At 39.1% G+C, this 27,214-nt stretch overlaps 1 protein-coding gene across 10 annotated transcripts in view; it reads left to right on the top strand.

The window, feature by feature from the left end:
• Window positions 1–27,214, top strand: part of BTRC (beta-transducin repeat containing E3 ubiquitin protein ligase) — a 206,324-nt gene that overhangs the window by 146,909 nt on the left and 32,201 nt on the right. For all 10 annotated transcript variants that reach the window (XM_009215205.4, XM_003904146.4, XM_003904145.4 and 7 more), the window contains 2 exons: window positions 21,396–21,627; window positions 25,430–25,616. In XM_009215205.4, the coding sequence (XP_009213469.1) occupies window positions 21,396–21,627; window positions 25,430–25,616 (419 nt within the window). The remainder of the gene's footprint in view (window positions 1–21,395; window positions 21,628–25,429; window positions 25,617–27,214) is intronic.

Genomic DNA, 27,214 nt, shown 5'->3' with positions numbered 1-27,214 from the left:
CACCTGTAATCCCAGCTACTCGGGAGGCTGAGGCAGGAGAATCGCTTAAACCCAGGAGGCTGAGGTTGCAGTGAGCCGAGATCACGCCATTGCACTCCAGCCTGGACAACAAGAGTGAGACTCCGTCTCAAAAAAAAAAAAAAAAAAGTAAAAGAAAATAATAATAGCTACCTTTAGTAACCATGTACGTGCTACATCCTGTTCCAAGTATTTAATATACATAATCTGTTATTTCATATGACAATCCTAGGAAGTAGGTGGTATTAGTTTCGTTTACGGGGGAAAAAGGGAGGCTTAAAGAAGGCAACTAACTTGCTCAGGTCTACATAGCTTGTACATGGTAGACACTTGGCCTGTACCTGGGCTTGTACTACATTTTTTTTGAGACAGAGTCTAGACAGAGTCTTGTTCTGTCAGGCTGGAGTGCAGTGATGCGATCTGGGCTCACTGCAACCTCCGCCTCCTGGGCTCAAGCAATTCTCATGAGTAGCCAGGATTACAGGCATGCACCACCACGCCCAGCTAATGTTTTTTTTGTAATTTTAGTAGAGGTGGGGTTTTACCATGTTGCCCAGGCTGCTCTCAAACTCCTGGCCTCAAAGTTATCTGCCCACCTTGGCCTCCCAAAGTGCTAGGATTACAGGCATGAGCCACCATGCCTGGCCACTATGCAGTACTGCCTTTTAAATAATTATATATCGTACCACCTCCATAAATAATGCCCTGGGTCCTTCGTATTATATTTAAGAATCTACCCTCCACAATGTCTTGATTCTGTCTTTGTCACACACCTAACCCCCATTCTCACTGCTGCTCTCCTACTTCATGTCTATTCTGGTATCAGCCCACTCTGCCATCCTTACTTACTATGTAGGCCTACCAGATTGCTCACTATCAAAAAATGCTATCACCACAGAAAGATGATGTTACAAATTCTGCTTCTAACTTCCAATGAAAATTCTTTCAAATGGAAATCAAGCCTCAGTGCTTGTCGATATTCATTTAGTTATTACAATAGCTAATATGCCACCTTGATCTTGAGGGCACTTGATGGACTTTGGAATCTGAAAGAAAAAGCTGTCTGCAATACAGCAGGCTATGGACTATAATGCCGAAAATACAACTGACAAAGAACAGTAGCCATCTGATATGAGCACTTATCTTAATAAAGCTTTGAGAGGATTCCAACAGCTTTTTTATATCTAGTTGCAGACTTTTCTTGTGGCCCTGCTGTGGTCGTGCACTGCTTAATGATGGAGATATGTATGAGAAATGTGTCATTAGGCAATTTTGTCATATTGCAAACATTATAGAGTGTACTTCCACAAACCTAAATGGTATAGCCTCCTATACACCTAGGCTATATGGTATACCTATTACTCATAGGCAACAAACCTGTACACCATGTCAGCATACTGAATACTGTAGGCAATTGTAACATGATTGTGTTTGTGTATCTAAACATATCTAAACATAGAAAAGGTATAGTAAGAATACAATACTATAATCTTAGGAACCATAGTTGTGTATGCAGTTATTGACTAAAATGTCATCACATGGTGCATGACTGTACTTTGATTTGGCCCTAAGGGAGACCAGTTGGTATATGTAATTTTTTGCCTTCATATGAAGCAAAGGGATTATTAATAAAGAGGTACATTCATTTATAGACAGTTTTCTAGAAAGCCTTTATTAAGTACTGGAAACTGTGGGGAGGGATAGTGGGGAAATTATCAGAAGAGTTGATGTGAAAGAAATGAGGCATATTGAAACAGAAAACTTCAAGAAAGCATTACTAGGGCTTCAGATCCTAGTGTCAGCCATGAAGGAGGCTAAAACCTTAAGTTTTTAAGGTTTTAAATTATTAATTTTAGAGTTAGCATGTAGAAAAGTCAGAGAATCATAATATTACCTGTGTACCTGTCACTCAGAATGATAGCATTTCTTTACATTAAAAACTCAATTGTTTAAGAAAAGTTTGACCCATTCTTGGGATTATAGAATGTCTTGCTTGCTCAAATAATATTGTGAAAAATGTTTTTTTAAATTCAAGGGCCAGGCACAGTGGCTCAAGTCTGTAATCCTAGCACTTTGGGAGGCCAAGGCAGGTGGATCACCTGAGGTCAGGAGTTCAAGACCAGCCTGGCCAACATGGCAAAACCCCACCTCTACTGAAAATACAAAATAGTTAGCCAGGCATGATGGCACACACCTGTAGTCCCAGCTACTCAGGAGGCTGAGGCAGGAGAATTGCCTGAACCCGGGAGACAGAGGTTGCAGTGATTGGAGTGCACTGCACTCCAGCCTGGGCAAGAGTGAGACTCTGTCTCAAAAAAAAAAGAGATTTATGCTTAAACTCCAATTATGATGGGTTTTAAGTAAGAACATGTGAAGAATGAATCTCTATTTTTAAATTTATGTACGCAATTTTATTTTAACTTACAGTAGAACTGGATTATAGACTCAAAGTATAAGAGCCAGACTGAACTTCAGATAATCCCATCCACTCACTTATGTTACAGATGAGCTCCCATGCCAGTAGATACTTCCCCCAGGTTATATAGCTAATTAGTGATTGAGCCTGGGCCTAAATCTCTTTAGCATCATGTTGCCTCACTTTTGCTTTCAGGCTACATTAAAACATTTATGTCAACTGTAAGAAAACTTTTTCATGAATGGTTTGTTTCCAGAGCATCAAATTTCAGTATGTATTCCTTAAATGGAAAATAGAAATAAACTACAGTGTTTGATACATAGAAAAACTCCATGGGAAAGAGTTATTAGTACCCTTGAGCCTCGTATTTATAGTGCTCCACATGAACTTAAACCACTCCCAGGTAAAATAAAAAGGTTAGGTAGTAGACCAAAAAATGTCTTTATATAAACTATTTCATACTCTAAGAAGAGCCAAGTTCTTCAAAGAAAGGATACAAGTCCTATTTTTAAATCAAGTGCATAAATTTTATGGAGGTGACTGTCTTCCTGATTTTCATTTTCTTATTACAACCCTCTTCCCAGAAAACACCTACACAAAACCCCTGGTGGGAGTTTGTCCCATTCTGGGTTAAACAAACAAACAATTTTTGGTAACCCTCAGAATTCTATGTCTTTTCTCAGAAAGACCAAAATCTTCCATCTCTAGTCTATGAAACCCCATTAAAAATGGTGCCCATGTAGGGGACATATAAATAACCTCCAAAGTTACAGGGTAGTAGGGTTTTTCTGCCTCTTTCTGGGAGAAAGAAAAGTGGATGCTGACAACAGCCAGAATTTTAGTCTGGTTTCTGCCCTGGCTCTGTCTTTGCTGATTCTAAAACAATGCCACAAATCAGAAGGAAGCAAAATGTACTCTGTGCCCTACAGGATGTTAGCTCTTTGGTATAAATTGTTAAAGTGGATTTTAAAAATTAGAGTAACGCACTGAGAGTCTTGTTATCATTCCGATAATTTCCTTACTGTTCTTCCTTCCTTGAAGTTGGGTGTTATGGGAAAACATTGTAGCAATAGCTCTGAAAGATTGAAAGTGATAAAAAAAAAATCAATGTGCAAATGTCTTTTATTCCATATTGTAGAAGATCTTTGAGGGCTTCCTTTTGCTCTTTTCTATCTTCTTCAATTATTAAGTTTCACGAAACATTAACCTGCTGTTAGTCTTCATTCCTTTTGGAAGTTCAATTTTACTGTGGTTCTTAATTTTTTGCATACCAATCTTAGAAAATGGATTAGATTGCCAAATTTGAGTGCCTATGGACATAGCATCAGTATAGTGATAGTAGCATCCTTCTTGGTGAGAGAAGGGGACTCCAAATATGTTTACACCCAAGACATTTTACCGTTGTACTCACAGAAAGCAATACCCACCTCCTCATTCGTTTAGATTAACAGTTCAGTTTATCAAATATTTTTGAGCTGCTGTTATGTAGATACTGAAACTTATGTGATAATCTACTTTAAAGTGAAAGTTTCTGGACATAAAATTATTGTAAAAGCAAAGAAGAATGTATTTAAATACAGTGAAGCATTAAGCTAATTATAATAAGTAACTATGTAGATTACAATCTTTTCTAGTTAAAACTTATCACAACTTATGCCCTTACTATGTGCTAGGTACTCTTTCTGAATACCTTTATATTTATTATTTTATTCTTAACATTAGCCCATCCAGCTAAGTATTGTAACTATCACCATTTTATAGATGAGAAATTTGAAGCCCAGAGAAGTTAATTAATTTGCCTCAAGATTACACTCCAGGTAAATAGTAGAGCTGGGATAGAATCAGTGCCAAATTATGATTTTTTTTTTAAATGATATTCTTTTACATAAACAAACTCCTTCAGAAAGACATTTAAGCTGGCTTCAGTGTGGCACTTTGGGTCTCCAGTGCATATGTAAACCTCTTTTGGTTATAGAAATGCATTTATCCATCTATGCAAAGCAGTCCTGGTCTTCTGCATTTAGTCCTGACTTGAAGCTTCATTGTTGTTGAAAAGACGAAGAGGACCAGAATTTCATTTTAGAAAAACTGTTCAGTTTATATAACAACTGCATTTTGAAATCTGAACTTTACTAACTTGTGTGAATCTGAGCAAGTTATTTTGATCACCTCTGCTGAAAAAACAGATGCTGCATCTAAACTAAGCTTTTCCTGGATAAATTAAGAAAACAATTACCGAAGTATTCCAGAGAGAAATGTCTTTACTCCCTTGATGTTCCCAGGGTTATTAAAGTTTTACCTGAAGATAACCAAGACTTCCAGAAATTACAAGTCGTTTACTTCATTCACTGCAGCTAAGAGAGGCTTGTGCTACTGCCTCATAGGATTATTTCTTGCTGCGTTTAACATGCATTAACAAGCATTTGAAAAGAGTTGAATTTCTTCTAGAAAGCTGAGTTGGCTTCTTGAGATCCTATCCAAAAAACTTTGTATTTTCCTAATCCCGGTTTTAGATAAAGCTTCTCAAAGGCTTTTTTCAGGAGCAAGTTTTACCAAGTTGTTGAGGCCTTTTTATAGAACACAGAAATCGAAGGATTAGAGCACAAAGAGGAGCAGCGTAGTTTTTTCCTTCCTTATTTAAACCCGACTGTATTTTTCCCATGCACTTTTTAATTGTTTTACATGTGCCTCTGTGTTTTCCTCTGACATCTGATGTATTCCCTACTAATATTAGAACTGAATTTTCTGATGCTAACTAAAAGGAGGAAGGTGTTGAGGGGAAGGTGGGCAGAAGACTCTCAGTTTCAACTTTCAGCATCACAGAAATTTTATTCTGGTAATCTTAGCATTATTTGACATCTAAGTGAACAACCTCCACCTAAGGAAGTTATACAGCAAGAACAACCAGATTCCAGACAATTAAACTTTATTACTCTGCCTGAAACATTAAGTAGTGGTTTAAAAAAATAGTTTTTCATCTCCTCTCCCTCTTGATGTTTATTGTGTGGGAGAGGATGTTTGTCCAACAAGCATATTGCTCCTCTTAGAGCAGGTGAGCTTGGTAATACTAAGCTCTTTGCATTTGGTTATATTCATTCTCCCCTTTCCCACATACTTCTTACTTCATCTCTCCTATAGCCATCTCCCTCCATCTCTTCCCCAGCTCATCATCTCTCCCCCTCCCCATCTTTTCCCTAGATCCGCTTATCCCTCTTCCTTCATCCTTTTCCCATCTTTCACCCACCCCACTGCCTAGTCTCCACTGTCCTTTCCCCAATCCTCACTTTTGTCATTCCTCTTCCTCTCCTACCATCTTCTCTAGCCCCAGTCCTTCCTCTCTTCCTTCCTTCTGCTTTCCCATTTTCCCCCTTCCCTTTCCCTTTTCTTTCTCTCCTCACTTCTCCCTCTCCCTTTGGCTCTCCTTCCTTTCTCCTCTTTCCTCCCCTCCTTTCTGCTCCCCTCATCACAATAACCTATAATTCTGTGTCCTCCAGGATCAGATCTTGAATTCTCTAACAGCAAAGATTAATTTTGCTTGCTCTGATCAATTTGATATTATGAACAAAGAATTCTCTAGATGGCATAGATACACTCCCCTCCCCCACATTCCATTCTTCAAATATTTGACTGATAAATTTAAAAAAAAATTTTTTTTTTCTTTTTGAGACGAAGTCCCACTCTGTCACCCAGGCTAGAGTGCAGTGGTACAATCTCAGCTCACTGCAACTTCTACCTCCCGTTTTCAAGCAGTCCTCCTGCCTCAGCCTCCCAAGTAGCTGGGATTACAGGTGCTCACCACCACGTCCGAGTAATTTTTTTTTATTTCTATTTTTAGTAGAGACGAGGTTTCACCATGTTGGCCAGGCTGATCTCAAACTCCTGACCGTAAGTGATCTGCCTGCCTCAGCCTCCCAAAGTGCTGGAATTATAGGCATGAGCCACCATGCCTGGCCCTTGACTAATAAATTTTTAAATAGAAAACAGAAAGATATATAACCCCCAAAATTTGAACATTGTCTCTTTGTTGATAGTTGAAATTATGGGCAATTTCCATGTTTTTTGTATTTCTGAATTTTTCATATTTACCAAAATGCGTCCACTATAAATGCTATTTTTTGAAAATGAATTAAACATTCTTTGCTTGACCTCCCCCCTCTCCATAGATCTGTATTTAATGAAAGTGAAAACAAAATAACTCAGATTTGATCCTTTTTGAAGATGAATTTGGTTTGGTATTTTGATGTTCAATTTTCTGATTTTTTTTTTTTTTTTTTTTGAGACAGAGTCTCGCTCTGTCGGCCAGGCTGGAGTGCAGTGACACTATCTTGACTAACTGCAACTTCCGCCTCCCAGCAATTCTCCTGCCTCAGCCTCCCATGTAGCTGGGACTACAGGTGCCGGCCACCACACACGGCTAATTTTTGTGTTTTTAGTAGGGACAGGGCTTCACCATGTTGGTCAGGCTGGTCTCGAACTCCCGACCTCAGGTGATCCACCCGCCTCAGCCTCCCAAAGTGCTGGGATTACAGGCGTGAGCCACCGCGCCCGGCTAGTTTTCCAAATTTTTTACCTTTCAAAATGAGTGGCCCTTTGAACTGAAGCATGAAGCCATCAGCTCATTGGCGCTATTGCAGCACATGGTGAATGTTAAATACAGTTGCACAAATTAGGCTTCAACTCTAAGTCATATGAGACCTTTCCTGCCTTTCTCTATCCTCCCCAAATTTAGTTCATGTTTTTTTATAATATTTCAATATTAGAGTGTTCAGTCTGATAGACTTGACAATTTTTATACAGATTTGTTTTCAGCCCTGTTATCAGTCTTGGGGGTGGGGAGGACAGGCATTGATGAGCAGCAGTTCTATTGTTGTTATATACCTTGTGTATTGTCCTTGGTAGTGTTGGTTATAAAAAGTGTGACAGTCATGCTGTACCAAGCCAAGATGCCAACTCTGCCTTAGTTAAATGTTAAAATTCCAAGCTCAGATTCAAAATTGACCTAAAGGAAATCTTTGAGCAGACTGTTTCAATCTCAGTTGACTAACCCTAGGTATGGAAGGTGATGGCAAGGCTAGATGAAGTGCTCTAAACAACTGAAGTTTACTTATTTCCTAGCTATAGTGTACTCATTGTTTCACAAAAGGGTTAAATGATGTAGTTAGTGAATGGTTTTCTAGCTGCAGGGGTTTTTGAAAAGAGATCTAGGAATTCTGAAGTTAATTGAATTCTTCAGGCATGGACTCACAGTCTCTGAAAAAATTTGAGTGAGCAAAATTCTTTTGCTTTGCTCCTAGGTATAGTTCATACCATGTCTTAGGAATCCAGAGTTATTTTTTGAAGGATTTTATGCGTATATATGCTGATTGAACATTTAATAAGATAACCATGACATTTTAAAAGATTTTATACAATGTATTTGTTCCCTTGCATTACCCTTCTCCCTGTTTTTTCTTCTCCCACTTCCCCAAGTCTACATCACTGGTGCTTTTTCCCCATTTTTCCCCATCTTGTGAGCAAAGTTTTAACAGTACGTTGAAAGTTAACTGCCTGGAGTCTTTTAAATATAAGTAACACGCAACCAGTAATAAGCTGTCGGTTGATTTTTTGCTGCCTGCAAAGAAACATAAACACAGCGCTCATTTCTGGCAGGTTTTTACTGTCAGAGTTTCTCCTATTATATTTATCTTACAATTTGCCAGGGGGTGAAGTTATTAAGTTTTAGCAGCAGCCATCGATCAAGTTCACAAGTTAACACGATAAAGGCTCTGTGCCGCTCCGATCCGGGGAAATGATGATCCTCACTCGGTAATTAACTAAATGAGAAAGTTAAATCTTACTTGAGAGCTGGGAGAGATGAAAGAGAGGTGTTTGTCAGTTTCTCAGTGGAAATTAGAAGCAGTTTTCTGCAATTCCCTAAGCTGCTGCTCTGTCATATTTTACATAAGCACTGGGAAAACGTCTTGTAATTAGTGCTGTCATGGAAGATTTTTTTTCGCTGAAGGATGTTGGAATAATTCATTAGATTATCAAGAAAGGCTTGTGTCCTGAAATGATTAGCACAGTGAAATTTAAACCATTAACGATAACAAGTTTAGAGCTTGCTGCAGTGCAGGGGCACCCGGGGTATGTCTGTGCCTATTTCAATCATTTCTTATAATTAAACATTATGTCTTTTTTTCCCCCCCACTACTAGGACCCATCCAAAAATCCTTTTAAGGTGGCACTATCTGCATCAGTGGGTTTACCAGCCTTGGAGGTGTGTGTAGTTAGTAGTTATAATAATGCAGCAGTAAATTAAACTGCTGTGAGTTTCTTGGTTTAGAACAAAAGAACCTATCACCCTGGAAGCTATAAAGTTGCATGAGGGGGCCAATAAATAAGCAAGAGTCTCAGTTTTGAAACCTAAAAATGTTAAATGACCATCCTGTCCCTTTAACTATGTCAGAAATTAGAAAATAATGAAAAACTGCTTTGTTATGAATTTGATGAATTTTATATATGACTTTTCCTATAGTTAGTAAATAGCAAAAAAGATTGGCAAGTGTCCAATCATTAAATTATCGTATATACTGGGACAATGTCAGTTCATTTCCTACTGGGTTTTATTTAAAGGAATTGGAATGACTGCAAGCTTTTTCTTGTTGGTTATTAGAAATCATTCAGATTCATAATGTGAACTTTCCCTCTGCTGACAAATCTGCCCCTTCCTGTCTTCCATGTTCACTAATCAGATCTGACATGTTTATGAGTTCACCTAATATGTAATCATATTTAGTAGAGGCTGTTAAAATATTAATACAATAATCCCACTGAGAAATACGATGTTTACTTCTGTTGAAATGTGTGCCCCATTCTATATGTACCATTTTCTTTTCATTTGCACTCCCACTTCCCACCCTACTCCAGAAAAAGGAATGGACTACTCCTTTGATCACTGAGAGTTATACAGTTTAAGAACTAAAAGTAAAATGTTGAAAGTTATCCCACTTTTGAGTATTCATTTCCTTTTTTCTGCATGTTCAATTTGTGACTAAATTTCTTGCAGTTTATCTTGAAATCCACTTGTAAAAGAATGCTCAGGTGCCAGTGGGCTCTATCCCTTCTGGGTTCCTTTTCTTTTCCATTCTAGCTCTTGAGAAATGTAGGTCTCCCTGCTATCACCATCTTCATCACTAGGTGTGCTTATCTCTTTCCATTCTAATAAAAATGTAGGCAATCCTATTTCCTCTCAGTTCAACCATGACAATGGCAATGTGGACTTTTTTTTTTTTTTTTTTTGAGACAAGCTCTGTCTCTGTTGTTCAGGCTGAAGTGCAGTGGCATGACTACTGCTCACTGCAGGCTCAAATAATTCTCCCACCTCAGCCTCCCAAGTAACAGAGACTACAGGCATGCACCACCACACAAAGCTAAATTTTTTTTTTTTTTTTTTGTAGAGATGGAGTCTCACTATGCTGCCAAAGCTGGTCTCAAACTCCTGGGTTCAAGCAGTCTTTCTGCCCTGGCGTCCCAAAGTTCTGGGATTACAGGCATGAACCACCATGCGTGACTGCCTTTTTTTTTTTTTTAAAGATGCTTTTGGCCAGGTGCGATGGCTCATGCCTGTAATCCCAGCACTTTGGGAGGCCGAGATGGGAGGATCACAAGGTCAGGAGTTTGGGACCAACCTGGCCAACATGGTGAAACCCTGCCTCTACTAAAAACACAAAAATTAGCTGTGCGTGGTGATGCACGTCTGTAATCCCAGCTACTTGGGAGTCTGAGGCATGAGAATCGCTTGTACCTGGGAGGCGGAGGTTGCAGTGAGCCGAGATTGCACCATTGCACTCCAGTGCTAGGTGAAAGACAAGACTCTATCTAAAAAAAATAAATAGATAAAAATAAAAATAAAAAAAGATGCTTTTACAAAGAAATCAAAGGAAAATAATTGGAAAAAGATCTTTAAAGTCATTGTTTTTAGATGTTTATTTAACTGAAGCCTGACAACAGTCTCTAGAGAGTATAACGTAGAATTTAAAAATTTCTTCCTTTCCCCCTCAAAATCCTTGTAAGTTTTGCCTTGTTTCTCCTGGCCACAGGAGCAAGAACACTGTTCTATCCCCATCCAGATTAATGTACCAGACTGAATATCTAAAGGATCAGCCTTCATGAGGTAGTAAAGTATTATACTAAAATAAATGTATATTACAACTCAGACTTATAATTCTCAACAGGGCGTTTCTCCTTCTCCTTCATCCTCTGTTGTGAGAGTTAAAATACCTTTCTTTTAAACATTTCCTAATCTGCCTATTCTAATCCTAGCCATAGTCACATTTTGCCTGGATTATTTTATCATCCTTCTAATTGATCTTTCTTCCCCTGCTTTTGCAGCTTGCTCTTATTATCCCCTCCTGACCTTTCCAGCCCCTGTCCATTCGCTGTGTGGCAGCTAGTATAAATATTTGTAAGGCACAAATCAGACGATGCCATACGTGACTATTTCAAAACCTGCAGGGGTTCTCCTTTACACTTCAAATGAAATCTAAACTCTGTAGGATGACGTAGAAGGCCTTATATTATCTTACCTCCAGCCACCTTAATTCCCGCCATTTTTCCTTAATTCCCACCATTTTCATGTTCATTCTGCCCAACCACACTGGCCTTCTATCTTTCACCTGAACATACCATTGCACTAGCTCTTCCTTCTATATAGAAGGATCTTTCCCAAGATCTTCACAAGACTGACGTGTCATTCAAATCTCAGCTCAGGTGTCACCTCCTTTGGAGGCATTTCTTGACCACTCCAATTAAAGTAGGCTGAACTCTTTACTTCTTTTCTTTTTCTTTTCTTTTTTTTTTTTTGGAGAGATGATCTCACTCTGTTGCCCAGTCATTCAAGCAGTTCTTATGCCTCAGCCTCCCAAGTAGCTGGGACCACATGTGCACACCGCCATGCCCAGCTAATTTTTGTATTTGGGTTTTTTGTTTTGTTTTGTTTTTTTGCGACAGAGTCTCACTCTGTTGCCCAAACTGGAGTGCAGTGGGCAATCTCAGCTCACTGTAACCTCTGCCTCCCGGGTTCAAGCAAGGGTTCACACACCATCAAGCCCTGCTAATTTTTGTATTTTTAGTAGAGGCAGGATTTTGCTATGTATGCCTGGCCAGGCTGGCCTTGAACTCCTGACCTCAAGTGATCCACCCACCTTGGCCTCCCAAAGTGCTGGGATTACAGGCTTGAGCCACCATGCCGGCTGTATTTTTAATAGAGACGAAGTTGCACTATGTTGACCAGGCTGGTCTCGAACTACTGGCTTCAAGTGATCTGTCCGCCCCAGCCTCCCAAAGTGCTGGGATTGCAGGCACGAGCCACCATGCCTGGCCCTTTACTCCTTATTTTATCTTTGTTTGTTTTCTTCACAACCCTTACTGGTCTGAAATTAACATATTTATGTACGTTCTTTCTCCACTCCTCCTCAGAGAAGGCAAAGACACTTTGTATGCCTGTTCACAGCAGTTTTCCTATTACCTGGTCAAGTGCCCAGGATAGAGTAGTCACTCAATAAACTGTTGTTGGTTGATTGATACCACTGAAGTTCCAGCTTTAGTCAAAATTCTTGTCCCGCCCCTCCTAGGCTGCAGCCTTATCCCCTACAAAACCCTTGCCTATTTTATTCTTAAATTAATTCAGCATTTAATCATTATATCCCCTTTCCCCACCATAGTTCTCAGAGCCTTTCCTTAAAACCTTTCTCGAAGTCAAATAGAATCCTTAGATATCTTTTATCATTTGCATCTTTCTTGTCATAAATGTTTTCTTCATCTAGTCGTTGCAACCCCAGTTCTAAAGAGTGTCCTATGTCTGGAATGTCTTTCTCTACTTACTACACCCTTCCTTTTGGTTAAAGCAGGTTTTGCATGCAAACTAGAAATATTTGTCATTTCACCATGAAGTTCAGTCAGTCCACTGTGTATTTCCCAACCTATACATAATACACTTAGTAAAGTCAGCGTACTTAGTATTACAGTGATAGTTGATGGTCAAGCCAGTTGGTGTCTGTAAGTGTCTATTTTTCCCTCCTGGCCCAGGCTGCAGCTTCAGAGAAATTCATGGTAATTTTGAAAGTGGTATATGAAATATATTTTCGGAGATGAAACTAGCCCCTAGGCTTTCAGAACTAAGCTGAAGGACAGTTCTAGAAATACTTAACTCCTTTCATTTTGTGTGCTTGTCACCTGACAGCTTCTTTCTTTCTTGTGGCGACAGTTGTTCACTGTAAACAGAAAAGAAGAAGAGGGAGATGTGCAGGGGTGGCAGAAACTTAGTGTTACCATTAAGCTGAGGCTGTTTGTCAGCTTTCCAAGACACTTGAACAGTAGTGGTTGAGTCATTAGGCTTTTGTTGGGAAAGCCAAATCAATTCTACTGCAACCAGTAACCATTATATCTCCCATATCCTCTAATATACAACCTTTTGATTTTTTAATAATTGAACTTTTTCACTGTGTCTTTGTAGATTTTCAGAAGTTCTCAAATTGGAATTTTGCTGCATTTACTTTAGATAATTGTAGAAAAATCTGTATTGGAGAATGGTAGAAGAAAGGGACTTGACAACAAAGACCTTTATCTTTAGATTTCTCTACAAATATAACACCTTAGTTACAAATAAAATTCATCTTACAGTGGATTTATCCGTAGGAATACTCTACCCTTAGAAGTTTTTTTAAATAACTTTATTAAAATATAATTTACATACAATAAAATACACCCATTTTAAGTATATAGTTCAATGAATTTTGGCAACTTGTGTAACAATCAAGTTAGAGAACATTTTCATTGTCCCAAAAACAACCCTTGTACCCTTCCCCAGTTAGTCCCATCTCTACATCCAGCCTCAGGCAACCACTGATCTGTTTTCTAACAATGAGAGTTACTGTTCCTAGAGTTTCATACGAGTAGAATCATAATGGACTCATTTGTACCTGGCTTCTTTGATTCAGCATGTTTTTAAGATTCATCTTTATCATTTTGTGTGTCTGTAATTTATTCTTTTTATTGCCGAGTACTATTCCATTCTAAAGCAACATCACAGTTTGTTTACCAGTTCATCTCTTGATGGACATTTGGATTATTACCATTTTGGGTTTTTATTAATACAGAAGCAAAAAACATTATTGTACCAGTCTTTGTGTTGAACTGTGTTTCATTTTAAGGAGGTAAATACCTAAAGTGGAATTGCTGGGTTATTTGGTAAGTGTATGTTTAAACTTTACAAAAAACTGTCAACTTGTTTTCCAAAGTGATTGTACCATTAAACATGACTGCCAACAATGTATGAGAGACCCAGTTGTTCCTCATTCTTGTCCACACTTAGTATTGTCAGTCTTTTAAATTTTAGCCATTCTAGTAAGTGTGTCGTAATGTCTTGATATTTTAATTTGCGTTTCCCTAATAAGTAATGATGTTGAACATCTTTTCATATGCTTATTGGCATCTGTGGATCTTTTTTTGTGAAGTATCTGTTCAAATCTTTTGCCTATTTAAAAAAACAGAGTTTTTAAAATTATTATTATTGAGTTTTAAGAGTTCTTTATAGATTCTGGATACCAGTCCTTTGTGAAATACATTTATTGCAAATGTTTTCTCCCAGTTTGTGATTTGTCATTTTTATTAACTGTTTCTTTTGGAAATCATGTTTTGAACATTGCCACATGCCAATTTACTGACTTTTTTTTCCCCCTTTATAATGTTTGCCTATTCCAAGAACATCAGGGTTTTCTCCTGTGTTGTCTTTTAGAAGTTTTATAGTTTTAGCTAGTATATATAAATCTAGAATTAAGTTAATTTTTATATATGGTATGAAGTTAGGAACAAACTTCATTTCCTCTATGGATATCCAATTATTGAAAAGAATCCTTTCCCTATTTTTTTTTATTATTATTTTTATGTTTTTGAGAAGGCTCTGTCACTCAATCTAGAGTGGAGTGGCATGATTTAGGCTCACTACAACCTTTTTAGTAGAGACGGGGTTTCACCATGTTGGCCAGGCTGGTCTCGATTTCCTGACCTCAGGTGATCTGCCTGCCTCAACCTCCCAAAGTGCTGGGATTACAGGCGTGAGCCACCGTGCCTGGCCTCCCCATTGAATTATCTTGGCATCTTTCTTGAAAGTCAGTTGGCTGTATGTATTTCTGGACTCACTATTCCGTTCCATCAATCTATACTTTTGTCCTTACACCAAAGCCACACTCTCTTGATTACTATTATATATAATCTTGAAATTCAGTAGTCTGAGTCTTCCATCTTTTTTCAAAGAGTTTTGTTTGTTTTTTGTTTTGTTTTGTTTTGTTTCATTTTGCTTTGTTTGAGACAGTTTTACCCTGCTGCCCAGGCTGGAGTGCAGTGGCACGATCTTGACTCACTACAGCCTCTGCCTCCCGGGTTCAAGCAATGCTCCTGCCTCAGTCTCCAGTGTAGCTGGGATTACAGGCATGCACCACCACACCCAGCTAATTTTTCTGTTTTTAGTAGAGACAGGGTTTCACCCTGTCAGCCAGGCTGGTCTCAAACCGCTGACTTCAAGTGAACCACTCACCTCGGCTTCCCAAAGTGCTGGGGTACAGGTGTGAGCCACCACACCCAACCTTTTTTTACATATTCAGGAATATTTTGGTTAAGTTTAGGTCCTTTGCTTTTCCTTACAGATTTTAGAAGCTGCGAGTTAATTTGCCTGCTGAGACTTTGATATTGCACTAACTCTATAGATTGATTTGGAAAGAATAAACATCTTAATAGATCCAATTTCTGAATATAGTGTATCTCTCCATTTATTTAAGTAAGTTATTTTAAGATTTCCCTCAGTGATGTTTTATAGTTTTCAATTTATAAGTATTACACAACTTTTATCAATTTTTTTTTTTTTTTGAGACCAAGTCTAGCTCTGTCTCCCAGGCTGGAGTGCCGTGGCATGATCTCAGCTCACTGCAACCTCCACCTCCCGGGTTCAAGTGATTCTCCTGCCTCAGCCTCCCGAGTAGTTAGGACTACATGTACCACCATGCCCGGCTAATTTTTTGTACTTTTAGTAGAGATGGGGTTTCACTTTGTTAGCCAGGATGGTCTTGATCTGACCTTGTGATCCACCCACCTCTACCTCCCAAAGTGCTTGGATTACAGGTATGAGCCACCGCGCCCAGCCCTAAATTTTGTATTTATTTTTGAGAATTTTATGTTTTTATGGTACTACAAATTGTATAGGTGGATGGTTTTCAAAAAAAGCATTCTTTTTTAATAAGTATAGGAGTCACTCTCAGGGTGACTAGTGACCTGAAAAGGGACACAAAGGGGGCTAGTGAGTCTCGTGATGTTTCTTGATCTGGGTTTTGGTTATGTGGGTATGTTTACCTTGTGAAAATTAGTTGCGTACGCTTAAGATTAAGCATTTTTATGTATACTTTAATGAAAATTAAAATAGAAAAAATATATAGTGAAAAAGAAGAATGTACTTTCAAAAAGAGAGGGAAAGCTCAGCTCCAACAGTGTTATAAGCTCATTAAGAGTGTTGATGGCGGAACACTTGACTGTATGCTAGGTGGTGTGCTAAGCATGCTTTTCATGAGGGTTTTTTTTTTATTTGTTCCTTACAGAAACCCAATGAAATAGAACCTATTATTATCCCCATTTTATAGATGGGAGAATTAGACTCAGAAAGATCAAGTTATTTATTCCATGTCACACAGCTGCTAAACTGAGGAGCTAGAATTTGAAACCAGGTCTTTTTACTCCAGGGCCAAAGCTTTTAAAACAATACAGTATGGGGTAGCGGTTGAGAGTAACCCATTTGATAATGGATCTCAGGTATGTGTCTTTCTGCCTCATCAAAAAAAATACTCGTTTTGAGGGGTGGTAACTAAAATGTTTACCCGCTAGAATAGCCCAGAACAGTTGATAAATATGTGAAATCTCAGTTTATACTTCATGTCTAATAACCAAATGTTTGATTCCCGCTTATGATTTGATCGTTGAAAGTATCACAAAGTCTTGACTTATCTTTAGCTTCTGCAGTAGGATGCCCAAACTTTTTAAATCCTTAGGCAGTTTTATCTAACAGTCTGATAGCCACTGATCAAAGCATGACTCCTCATGATTATAGCAATATCTCATTTATTTAATGTGTAAGTGGAATAATTTCAGTAAGTTGCTGATTGTTTTTCTGTGTTACTGGCATTCTGGTCTTTATCCAGAAAACTACTCCAGTAGCACCTGACTCATGTCCATTTCCACCTTTTAAAAGACAAAGGGTGCATTTTAAAAGGCAAATATATTTTTTAAAAAAATGATAGAGTTTTGGAGGTTTTCATTGTTGGGATTAGAAGTGGCATTTGGTCAAGCTTATAAGCTTGCCTGTGTGTTAGTTCTCTAAATCTTCACATTTCATGAGTTTTCATTTCTGAGATACAAACAAATACCCTATACAAAAAGCAACCCTAAAGTCCCCCAAGGCCTATGTCCAACAAGCTTCTTAGTAATCATTTTTAGTCTGTATCATAGGCAACAGTGGCATTTATGCTAGAAAACATCCACCTCAACACACCAGGATTACAAGGGTCAGCTCCTTCTGTGTATATAAAATGGCCTAATGCCATTCTTGAAAATATGCTTTCAGCTATGTATCTTTACTTTGTAAAGAGGCCTGTGTTTAGGATTTAACATCTAGAAAATAAGCCTCAAGAGTTCAGGGCTGCAGTGAGCTATGATCACACCACTACACTCTAGCCTGAATGACAGAGCAAGACCCTGTTTCTAAAAATAAAAGTAAATAAATAAAAGAAAATAAGGCAAGCTTGAGCCTTGAAATGAATTAAATTTGGCACAGTTTTATAGCATGTTCCACATTGAGTATGTCTAAGGAGGGATGAACTCTATGGTAACATGGGTCTTCCTGCCACATTTGGGTTGCTTAAGTAAATATGCCAAAGATCCATCAAATTACTTTGAAAAGTACCCAGTTGTACCCATTTGTGATTATCCTTTAAAGAAAATCCTACTTTCTTCAGAGTAGCAAAAGTTTCTATTGATTTCTGAATCTTTTCCCAGTGTCCCCCAGCCTCATACTTGGGTGTGATTTTGTCTCCTCCTTTTTTCTCATACTCATATCCAGTCGATCAGCAAATTCAGCAAGATCTGTCTTCAGAATTATACACTGAATCCCAATTATTTCTCACCACCTCTGTAGCTACCACTGTGGTCCAAGAGATTGTTCTCTCTTCCATGGACTGTTGAAGTAGTGTCTTAATTTACCTACCTCCTTCTATTTCTGTCCCATATAGTTTTGTTTTTGTTTTTGTTTTTGTTTTTTGAGACGGAGTCTCGCTCTGTCGCCCAGGCTGGAGTGCAGTGGCCGGATCTCAGCTCACTGCAAGCTCTGCCTCCCGGTTTACGCCATTCTCCTGCCTCAGCCTCCCGAGTAGCTGGGACTACAGGCGCCCGCCACCTCGCTCATCTAGTTTTTTTTGTATTTTTTTAGTAGAGACGGGGTTTCACCGTGTTAGCCAGGATGGTCTCGATCTCCTGACCTCGTGATCCGCCCGTCTCGGCCTCCCAAAGTGCTGGGATTACAGGCTTGAGCCACCGCGCCTGGCCTATGTCCCATATAGTTTTAAAGGACCACATAGCAGTGGTCTTTTTAAACGGTGTCAGATTGTGTTGCTATTATGCTTCTGAGTGTTTGCCCAGGTGGCACCTCTGTATGGCTTCTCATCCTCCATACCTGTCTCTCTCTCACATTAGCCTGAGTTTCTCACATGGTAGCTCAACGCTCTAAGGAGTAAGCAGAAGTTGCCTGGGCTCGGAAGTCCCAGAATGGAATGCAACTTCCTCCGCATTCTCTTAGTCAAAGCCCAGATTCACAGAATAGGACATAATCTCCACTTCTGATGGGAGGGGTAGCATTGATGTAGAGGGAGGACTGGAGTTGCTGGGGCCAATCTATGGAGATTAGCTACCACCACCGGAATAACCAGGATGATTTGACCCAGGCTACTTCTCCAACCATAACTTTTCCTTGCTCACTCTATTCCAGCCACACCAGACCCTCTTATTCCTTGAACATGCCAGGCCAACTGCCACCTGGGACCTAGGGTCTCAAAATTCCCATTGCCTAGACCATTCTTCCTTGCTGTCTAGTCCTCATTTCCTTCATGTCTGAGTTAAAATGTCACCTTTTTCAGGAAACTATCTCTAACCACTTAGACTTAAATAATCATATTAGTTTTTTGTTAATTGCTGCCTAATAAATCACCACAAACTTAGCAAGTTAAAATAACACTTATTTATTAGTTCTGTGTATAGTTCCAAGGGTCAGAAGTGTGCCACATAGTTCCTGGGTTCTCTGCTCAGAGTATCTCAAGGCTTAAATCAGTCAAGGTGTTGGGCTGGACTGAGTTCTCATCTGGAAGCTCTGAGGGAAAATCCTCTTCTCAGCTCTTTTGTTTTGTTTTGTTTTTGAGATGGAGTTTCGCTCTTGTTGCCCAGGCTGGAGTGCAGTGGCGTTATCTCGGCTCACTGCAACCTCCACCTCCTGGGTTCAAGCGATTCTCCTGTCTCAGCTTCCTGAGTAGCTGGGATTACAGGTGCCTGCCACCACACCTGGCTCATTTTTTGTATTTTTAGTAGAGATAGGGTTTTGCCATGTTGGCCAGGCTGATGTCAAACTGCTGACCTTAGGTGACCCACCCACCTCAGCCTCCCAAAGTGCTTGGATTACAGAAGTGAACCACCACGCCCGGCCCTCAGCTCATTCTTGTTGTTGGCAGAATTCAGTTCCTTGCCATTGTAGAACTGAGGCCCCCATTTTCTTACTGACTGTCAACTGGGGGCTCCTTTCAGCAGCTAGAGACTGACCACATTCCTTGCCAGCTGGCCCCCTTCCTCCTCTGCAACCCGTTGGAGCAAACTCTGCTTTTAAAGCCTCATATGATTAGGTCAGATCCACCAGAGTAATCTCCGTATCTTAAGGTCACCTGATTTGGATCCCTCTTTTAATCACAGCAATAGCTACATTACTGTTTGAACAACTCAGAGAAGGTATGTGTACACCAGGGGCCAAGAATCTTGGGGATCATCCGGGCGCGGTGGCTCATGCCTGTGATCCCAGCACTTTGGGAGGCCGAGGTGGGCGGATCACCTGAGGTTGGGAGTTCGAGAACAGCCTGACCAAAATGGAGAAACCCTGTCTTTACTAAAAATACAGAATTAGCTGGGCGTGGTGGTGTGTGCCTGTAATCCCAGCTACTCGGGAGGCTGAGGCAGGAGAATCACTTGAACCTGGGAGGCAGAGGTTGCAGTGAGCTGAGATCATGCCATTGCACTCCAGCCGGGGCAACAAGACAAACACTGCCTCAAAACAAACAAACAAAAATCTTGGAGACCATCTTAGAATTTTGCCTACGACAGTAACATATACTTTTTTCTTGTTCCTTTATCCTGCTTTATTTTTCTTCATAGCACTACCTACATTATATTTTCTAAGTATTTGCTTGTATTTTGTTTGTTTGTTTGTTTTGGGGGACAGAGTCTCGCCCTGTTGCCCAGGCTGGAGGGAAGTGGTGCAATCTCAGCTCACTGCAACCTCTGCCTCCCGGGTTCAAGCTATTCTCCTGCCTCAGCCTCCTGAGTAGCTGGGATTACAGGTGTAAGCTACTGCGCCTGGCTGCTTGTGTTTTTAATGTGCCTTTTACACTAAGAGTATATGTTAGTGATGTTAGAGACTGTCATTTTTGTTGTTATATTCCTAGTACCAAGGACAGTGTTGGGCACATTGTAGGTGCTCAGTAAATACTTATTGAATGAGTCAATTAATAAAAAAGACTTCATGGGAAATATAGAATATTTTATTTTATGGAAAAGGGTAGATTGAGCATATGAGTGTTATTTTAGCTTTATGTTCAAAAAGGTACCACAGAGTCTCAGAATATTCTTTGGTTTCTCTTTCCATAAAGGACTTCTTATTTAACAATTAAAAACCAAGTTGTTGGCTGGGCACGGTGGCTCTTGCCGTAATCCCAGCACTTTGGGAGGCTGAAGCAGGCAGATCATTTGAGGTCAGGAGTTCAAGACCAGCCTGTCCAACATGGTGAAACCCTGTCTCTACTAAAAATATAAAACTTAGCCAGGCGTGGTGGTGGGCACCTGTAGTCCCAATACTTGGGTGGCTGAGGCAGGAGAATCACTTGATTCTCCACCTAGGAGGTGGAAGTTGCAGTGAGCCAAGATTGTGCCAGTGCACTCCAGCCTGGGCAACAGAGCAAGACTCTGTCTAAAAAAAAAAGCTGTGATGACAGGGCACAATGGCTCACACCTGTAATCCCAGCACTTTGAAAAGCCAAGGCAGGAAAATTGCTTGAAGCCAGGAGTTTGAGACCAGCCTGGGCAACAAAAGAAGACTCCATCTGTACAAAAAAAATTTAAAAATTAGCTGTACATGGTAGTTTGCACCAATATAGTCTCAGCTACTCTGGAGGCTAAGGTGGGAGGATCGCTTGAGCCCAGGAGCTAGAGGCTGCAGTGAGCTATGATCTCACCACTGCACTCCAGCCTGGGTGATAGAGTGAGACCTTGTCTCAAAAAAAAGTTGTGAGCAAGTAATTGTATAACTGTCCAACAACTGTTGTATACAAGAAAAAGCAAATTAGATTTTTGGCTTGCTAGTAATAACATGCTTTCAGCTTTCAGTTTTTATTTGTGTATGTTCAAGTATTAAGAATGTCTTCTGCAAACTTTTGGAAATGGATGCTTAGTCTTCTGGCGTTATAGCTGATTTACCAACTTTGTATGGTGTTTCTGTGGTTTTCCACGTAATTGCTAATAGAATAACAGAGTCGGCTCAATCGTGTAGACATAACATAGCATGCCATACCAGAAAATCGTGTATATTTCCCTGATTTTCAATACTAATCATTTTGTTTCTTTTAACCCCCTTCTATAGACAAAACTTGCCAATGGCACTTCCAGTATGATTGTGCCCAAGCAACGGAAACTCTCGGCAAGCTATGAAAAGGAAAAGGAACTGTGTGTCAAATACTTTGAGCAGTGGTCAGAGTCAGATCAAGTGGAATTTGTGGAACATCTTATATCCCAAATGTGTCATTACCAACATGGGCACATAAACTCGTATCTTAAACCTATGTTGCAGAGAGATTTCATAACTGCTTTGCCAGGTATGTGTACAAGTGTTTGTAAACCATGAATTTGCTGTGATGATAACAGAACTAAATCTCTAGCTATATATCTGTCTTTAGAAGTCTTTATTGGCTTGATTTTTACAAATTAAGTTCCTTAACTGTACTTTTTGGTGTAAAGCTATTTTTTTTTTTTTTTTTTTTTTTTTTTTTGAGACGGATTCTTGCTCTGTAGCCCAGGCTGGAGTGCAGTGGTGTGATCTTGGCTCACTGCAAGCTCCGCCTCCCGGGTTCACGCCATTCTCCTGCCTCAGCCTCCCGAGTAGCTGGGACTACAGGTGCCTGCCACCACGCCCGGCTAATTTTTTGTGTTTTTAGTAGAGACAGGGTTTCACCGTGTTAGCCAGGATGGTCTCGATCTCCTGACCTTGTGATCGTCCCGCCTCGGCCTCCCAGAGTGCTAGGATTACAGGCATGAGCCGCTGCGCTTGGCTGGTATAAAGCTTTTAAAAAAACAAACTCTAGAAATAAAGACTCTTTTTTTTTTTTTTTTTTTGGAGGCAGAGTCTCACTTTGTCACCTAGACTGGAGTGAGTGCAGTGGCGTGATCTTGGCTCATTGCAACCTCTGCCTCCCAGGTTCAGGCAATTCTCCTGCCTCAGCCTCCCGAGTAGCTGGGACTACAGGCACCTGACACCATGCCTGGCTAATTTTTGTATTTTTAGTAGAGGCAGGGTTTCACCATATTGACCAGGCTGATCTTGAACTCTTGACCTCCAATGATTCACCCACCTCAGCCTCCCAAAGTGCTAGGATTACAGGCATGAGCCACCGCGCCCAGCCGAGACTCCTTTTATCCTATCTTCTTACTCATGCCCTTCTATTCAACCTATTTTTACCCATACATAGGTCCAAATAAAATCTTTTCTGAGGTGTTACCTGGTGTAAGTTGTGTCTTTTATAATATGTCTTAGTTTCAAGATATGTTTATGTACTTGGATTTGTATTTCTATGAGAATATATCAACAGAATATTGAAATTCTACAGATGAATAAAAAACATTTTTAATTGAACTTTTTAGAAAGAAGGCTATCTCATAAGCCTTGTTGTGGTGTTAAATAAATATAAAATGATATGTAAAATCCTTTTTTTGGAGGGTGCTGTGGTTTTTCTAAATGCTTATTTTTGGAAGGGCTTATTTTCCTGACATAGTATTCCCCCCAAATACTGACACCTAGAACACTTCCAAGGTGTCAGTGTTTGGGGGGAATGCTATGTCAGGAAGATAAGACTCTTGTGTGTTCAAAGTTTATTTTAAGAGGAAAAAATCATACCAACTTGAATGAATCTTATCTTAAATGTCATATCTTGTTAGGGGAGGGGGTGGTGTTGTTTTCCAGTTATAGAAGTTACAGGGAACTTAGAAAATATTTAAAAACATTTCCTAGAACCCCAGCATTCAGAAAGAACTACTGATTTGCTATATTATTAATATTTTGGCAGGTAGCCTTTCTGTTTTGTCTAGGTATGTGTTTTTATTTTCCTATAAAGCTTTGATCATAAATGTTTTGTGACCATTTTTCTGAATACATTCTCTTCATGTATTTTTCTGAATATGTGTTCTTTTCAGTTGTTGCATAATATTCTTTACAATGGTTGAAGCACATATTATTTAACCCCTTTATTGAACATTTAGGTAGTTTCAAAATTTTTTCCTATTATAAACCATGTGATGATGAATTTTTATACATTAATCTTGTGGGAATCCTGCGGAAAAAAATACAGACATGGAATCGCTATATATTAAGGAATATGAACATTTTTAAAGGCTTTTAATACATGGTGCCAAACTATCCCCTGATAAAAATATACCAGCTCATAGCCTCCCAACTATTAATACTACTTTGTTTTATATTTGCTAATTATACCTTTTTAAAATTTTTGTTTTTCTGAACTAGGAATTTAAGTTGCTGTTTAAAACAAAAGAAATACCTATTTATATCTTAGGAATAACCCCTGTAAAAACTGAATTTTACCTATATCTTTTGTTAAATGGAATAGATTTTTGCCCCCTCTTTACTCATTGGATTTTGTTTTAGCCATAGGCAAACAGTTTTCTTTGTACAATCTGTGTGTACCTCATTACTTTGTTCTCCCCAATCACTGAGACATGTTACTATCTCAAGCTTATACCACTAAGAATTGAACAGGAGTTGATTAGACCTGTGTATCCTTTACCTAATATTGATCCCTGGTGTGTATCCGCTGACCACTCTATGAGGTATTAAATCATCAGTCTAATGCTTTATGGCCATTTAAACTTATAAACCTGTACCATCTGGCTATGTTTAGTAAACCAAACTACTTCAAAAAGTGCCTGTAGTCCATTAATGTAATGGGTTTGTTTGGAGTGTTAGGTGAAATTACTTCCAAAGACTTATTAAAGGTACTTGGTGAAATGATCAGGAGCAATTTGATGGCACCCATTAAAAACAGGACAACATTTTGGAAATTTCTGATGGTGTAGAAAGTTTTAATATAAATCATACCATTACTGTATTTTACATGAAGAACTAGTTATTATACCTTTAATTGGCTTTTGTTCATGTTTCTTTAATAAGAATTGGGTAATGCACGTCTCCATCTGCTTATACTTAAATACGAACATGCGATGCCAGCCAAACAAAATCCATTTAATGCTTGCTTTCTCAAGTCTGCTGAAAAGTGTGACTGATATCCATACTATCTTTATATGATATGATTCAGGGGAAAGGCCCAAAATGAAATGCCATGTTCTCTTTCTTGTTAAGTTTGTGCCTACGGGAGTAAGAGTATGAAGGAATTCTTCTGAACTATTTAAGTCTATAGAAAACATGTGATATGTACTTTGTAAACAGAAATAACTTTGAATATTTTTATCTCAATTGTGAATGTAGAACAGCAGGCAAAAGAAGTTTTTTTAGTGAGTTCATCCTATTTTATAGGATCTTTTCTTCTGAGACCTCAATACAGATTTGGGTGTTGGAGAACTTTAATTGGGAAGCCCTTCTGGTTTATACGCCCCAGGATCTATTCTCCACTGTTTTCCTCTGCACCTCCTACAGAATATTCTCTGAAATGCTAACCAAGTTATCCTTTGGTCTGGAATTTTTTCATTTTTACTCAACTGTCATTTAGGTTTTATAGCAGCAGCTACTCTCAAATATAGTTTTGTTTTTTTTTCTAATCTGAAATTAAACTCATTCTTGAACCTAAACATACATCTCTGTCTTTCTCTTGGGATATTTCCATGCCATTCTATATTTCCTTCTTCTCTCCTTTCTGCATGCCCAAAATTCTATAACCCAGCACATTCTGACTTAGTGCCTCTCCCCCAGTACATTTAAAGGATATTTCTTTAACCGAACAGCTTTGGAACTGCAGCAGTAATAGAAACAGAATGAGAAATGGACCTAATATAGAGATTTGGGGGGGTCTGAATCATAGAGTTTGAGATGCCATCCATAGAACATCCCCTAGTGCTGAAATCCATATAGATAGATGTGAATTGTTTTCTGGAATCCTTTTTATTTTTAATGTCTTGGGGGGTTTGCTGGTTGTTAACTTTAACTTCCTTATCTAAAGGAAGATGGAAAATACTGTTCATTTCTGTAACCTTATGGAAAAATTATTGACACTCATTTTACCCAAGCCTCTGTTTGAAAAAGAAACTGGACCACACTAGGGACAATGATGTGCCTTCATAGCAGAACAAATGCTGTTCTGTTTTAAAGGACCTTTTGTAAAAAATCATTCACCACCCTCTGTGTTCTTTTTCTTTGCCTCCTCCCTCTCCTGAAAGCTCGGGGTTTGGATCATATTGCCGAGAACATTCTGTCATACCTGGATGCCAAATCACTATGTGCTGCTGAACTTGTATGCAAGGAATGGTACCGAGTGACCTCTGATGGCATGCTATGGAAGAAGCTCATCGAGAGAATGGTCAGGACAGATTCTCTGTGGAGAGGCCTGGCAGAACGAAGAGGGTGGTGAGCCTTTAACTTTTCTTACTATTACATGGCTTCAGGACCTGTCCAGTCACAGTCACTGAAAGATTTTTGGGGAGCCAGTGAGACCACTTCTCATTTAATATGGTGATTTTGTTGATTTGCAGCTTAAAATGTAACAGAGAACAAGTATTCGTGTACTCAGCAGTTTTTCTTCTTACCTGTCACTCACAAAATGACATGATGTTGTATTAATACTGCTTTGCAAAAAATAATGGAAAGTTTACCAGCCCTCCTGTTTAAAGCATTCTGTTATCTGGGCAGAAGTTGGTATCCTGCGGCTGGGCACAGTGGTTCACGCCTGTAATCCCAGCACTTTGGGAGGCCAAGGTGGGCAGATCACTTGAAGCCAGGAGTTTGAGACCAGCCTGGCCAACATGGCGAAACCCTGTCTCTACTAAAGATTCAAAATGTAGCCGGGTGTGGTGGCATGCACCTGTAATCCCAGCTATTCTAGAGGCTGAGGCAGGAGAATTGTATGAACCCAGGCGGTAGACGTTGCAGTGAGTGGAGATTGAGCCATTACACTCCAGCCTAGGTGACAGAGCGTGACTTTGTCTCAAAAAAAAAAAAAAAAAAAAGTTGGTATCCTCCAAAAGGACTGATGGGCAATTTATGAGCCAAAATAAAGTAGATGACTTTGAATCACATAGAAACCATCCAGTATAGCTTTCCCCTAAAATAATCCAAGACAAATGATTTTCTTTTCTTTCAGAAAATTTATTGCCTTTATCTTATGCGTCTGGTGTTTTGTCACCTTTGTAATCAAAAATTATTTTTATGCTCAAGTGGAATAAGAACTCTAGCCATCAGAAAAAGTGAAAATGAAATTCATTATAAATCATTGTTTCTTCTTAAGACTTCTGTTTTTCAAGATTTTCTGACTTAATTCTGAATTCCCCAAAGCATCATATAGTTAGCAGTCTAAGAGACCTCACTACTTTTTTTGTTGTTCTCTTAACAGTGCCGTTTCATTAGAACTTCTGAAAGATATCTTTCCTTAAATAATTTTCTCTCAGAGTATGTCTCTAGAATGTCACTATAGGAAAGCTACGTAGTAATAAAGGTAACATTAAATATTCTCGTTGACAGAAAACATTATAATAGGCATGTGTGTGCTTAGTGGTGTCCTTCCAAATTAATTTTATCAGTTGTTTATCTTGGATCATAAAGAGGAAAACAGTTAAAAATAGAGAACACTTGTAAAAGGTAAATATTCATGGACCAGCTTTCCTTCGAATTTTCATTAAATATATTTGGCTTTCTTTCTTTTTTTCTGTCTTTGAAATTTATTAACACCTAGTAAATACAATGACCTATATTATACCAAATGCTTCAGAGATTTTTATCATTCTGGCTATTAGGAAGATTGTTTACATTTTTCTCTCAAATTGAATTAAAGGAACAAAAAGCTAGGCAATTTTTAGGCTATGTAGAAAAGAATATTGATGGCCAGGCAGGGTGGCTCACGCCTGTAATCCCAACAGTTTTGGAGGCCAAGGCAAGAGGATTGTTTGAGCCCAGGAGTTTGAGACCAGGCTGAGCAACATAGTGAGACCTCATCTCTACAAAAAAATCAA

The sequence above is a fragment of the Papio anubis genome, chromosome 11 (genome assembly GCF_008728515.1).
Source record: "Papio anubis isolate 15944 chromosome 11, Panubis1.0, whole genome shotgun sequence".
NCBI classification, from domain to species: Eukaryota; Metazoa; Chordata; class Mammalia; order Primates; family Cercopithecidae; genus Papio; species Papio anubis.
This window is presented reverse-complemented; position numbering and strand designations above follow the sequence as displayed.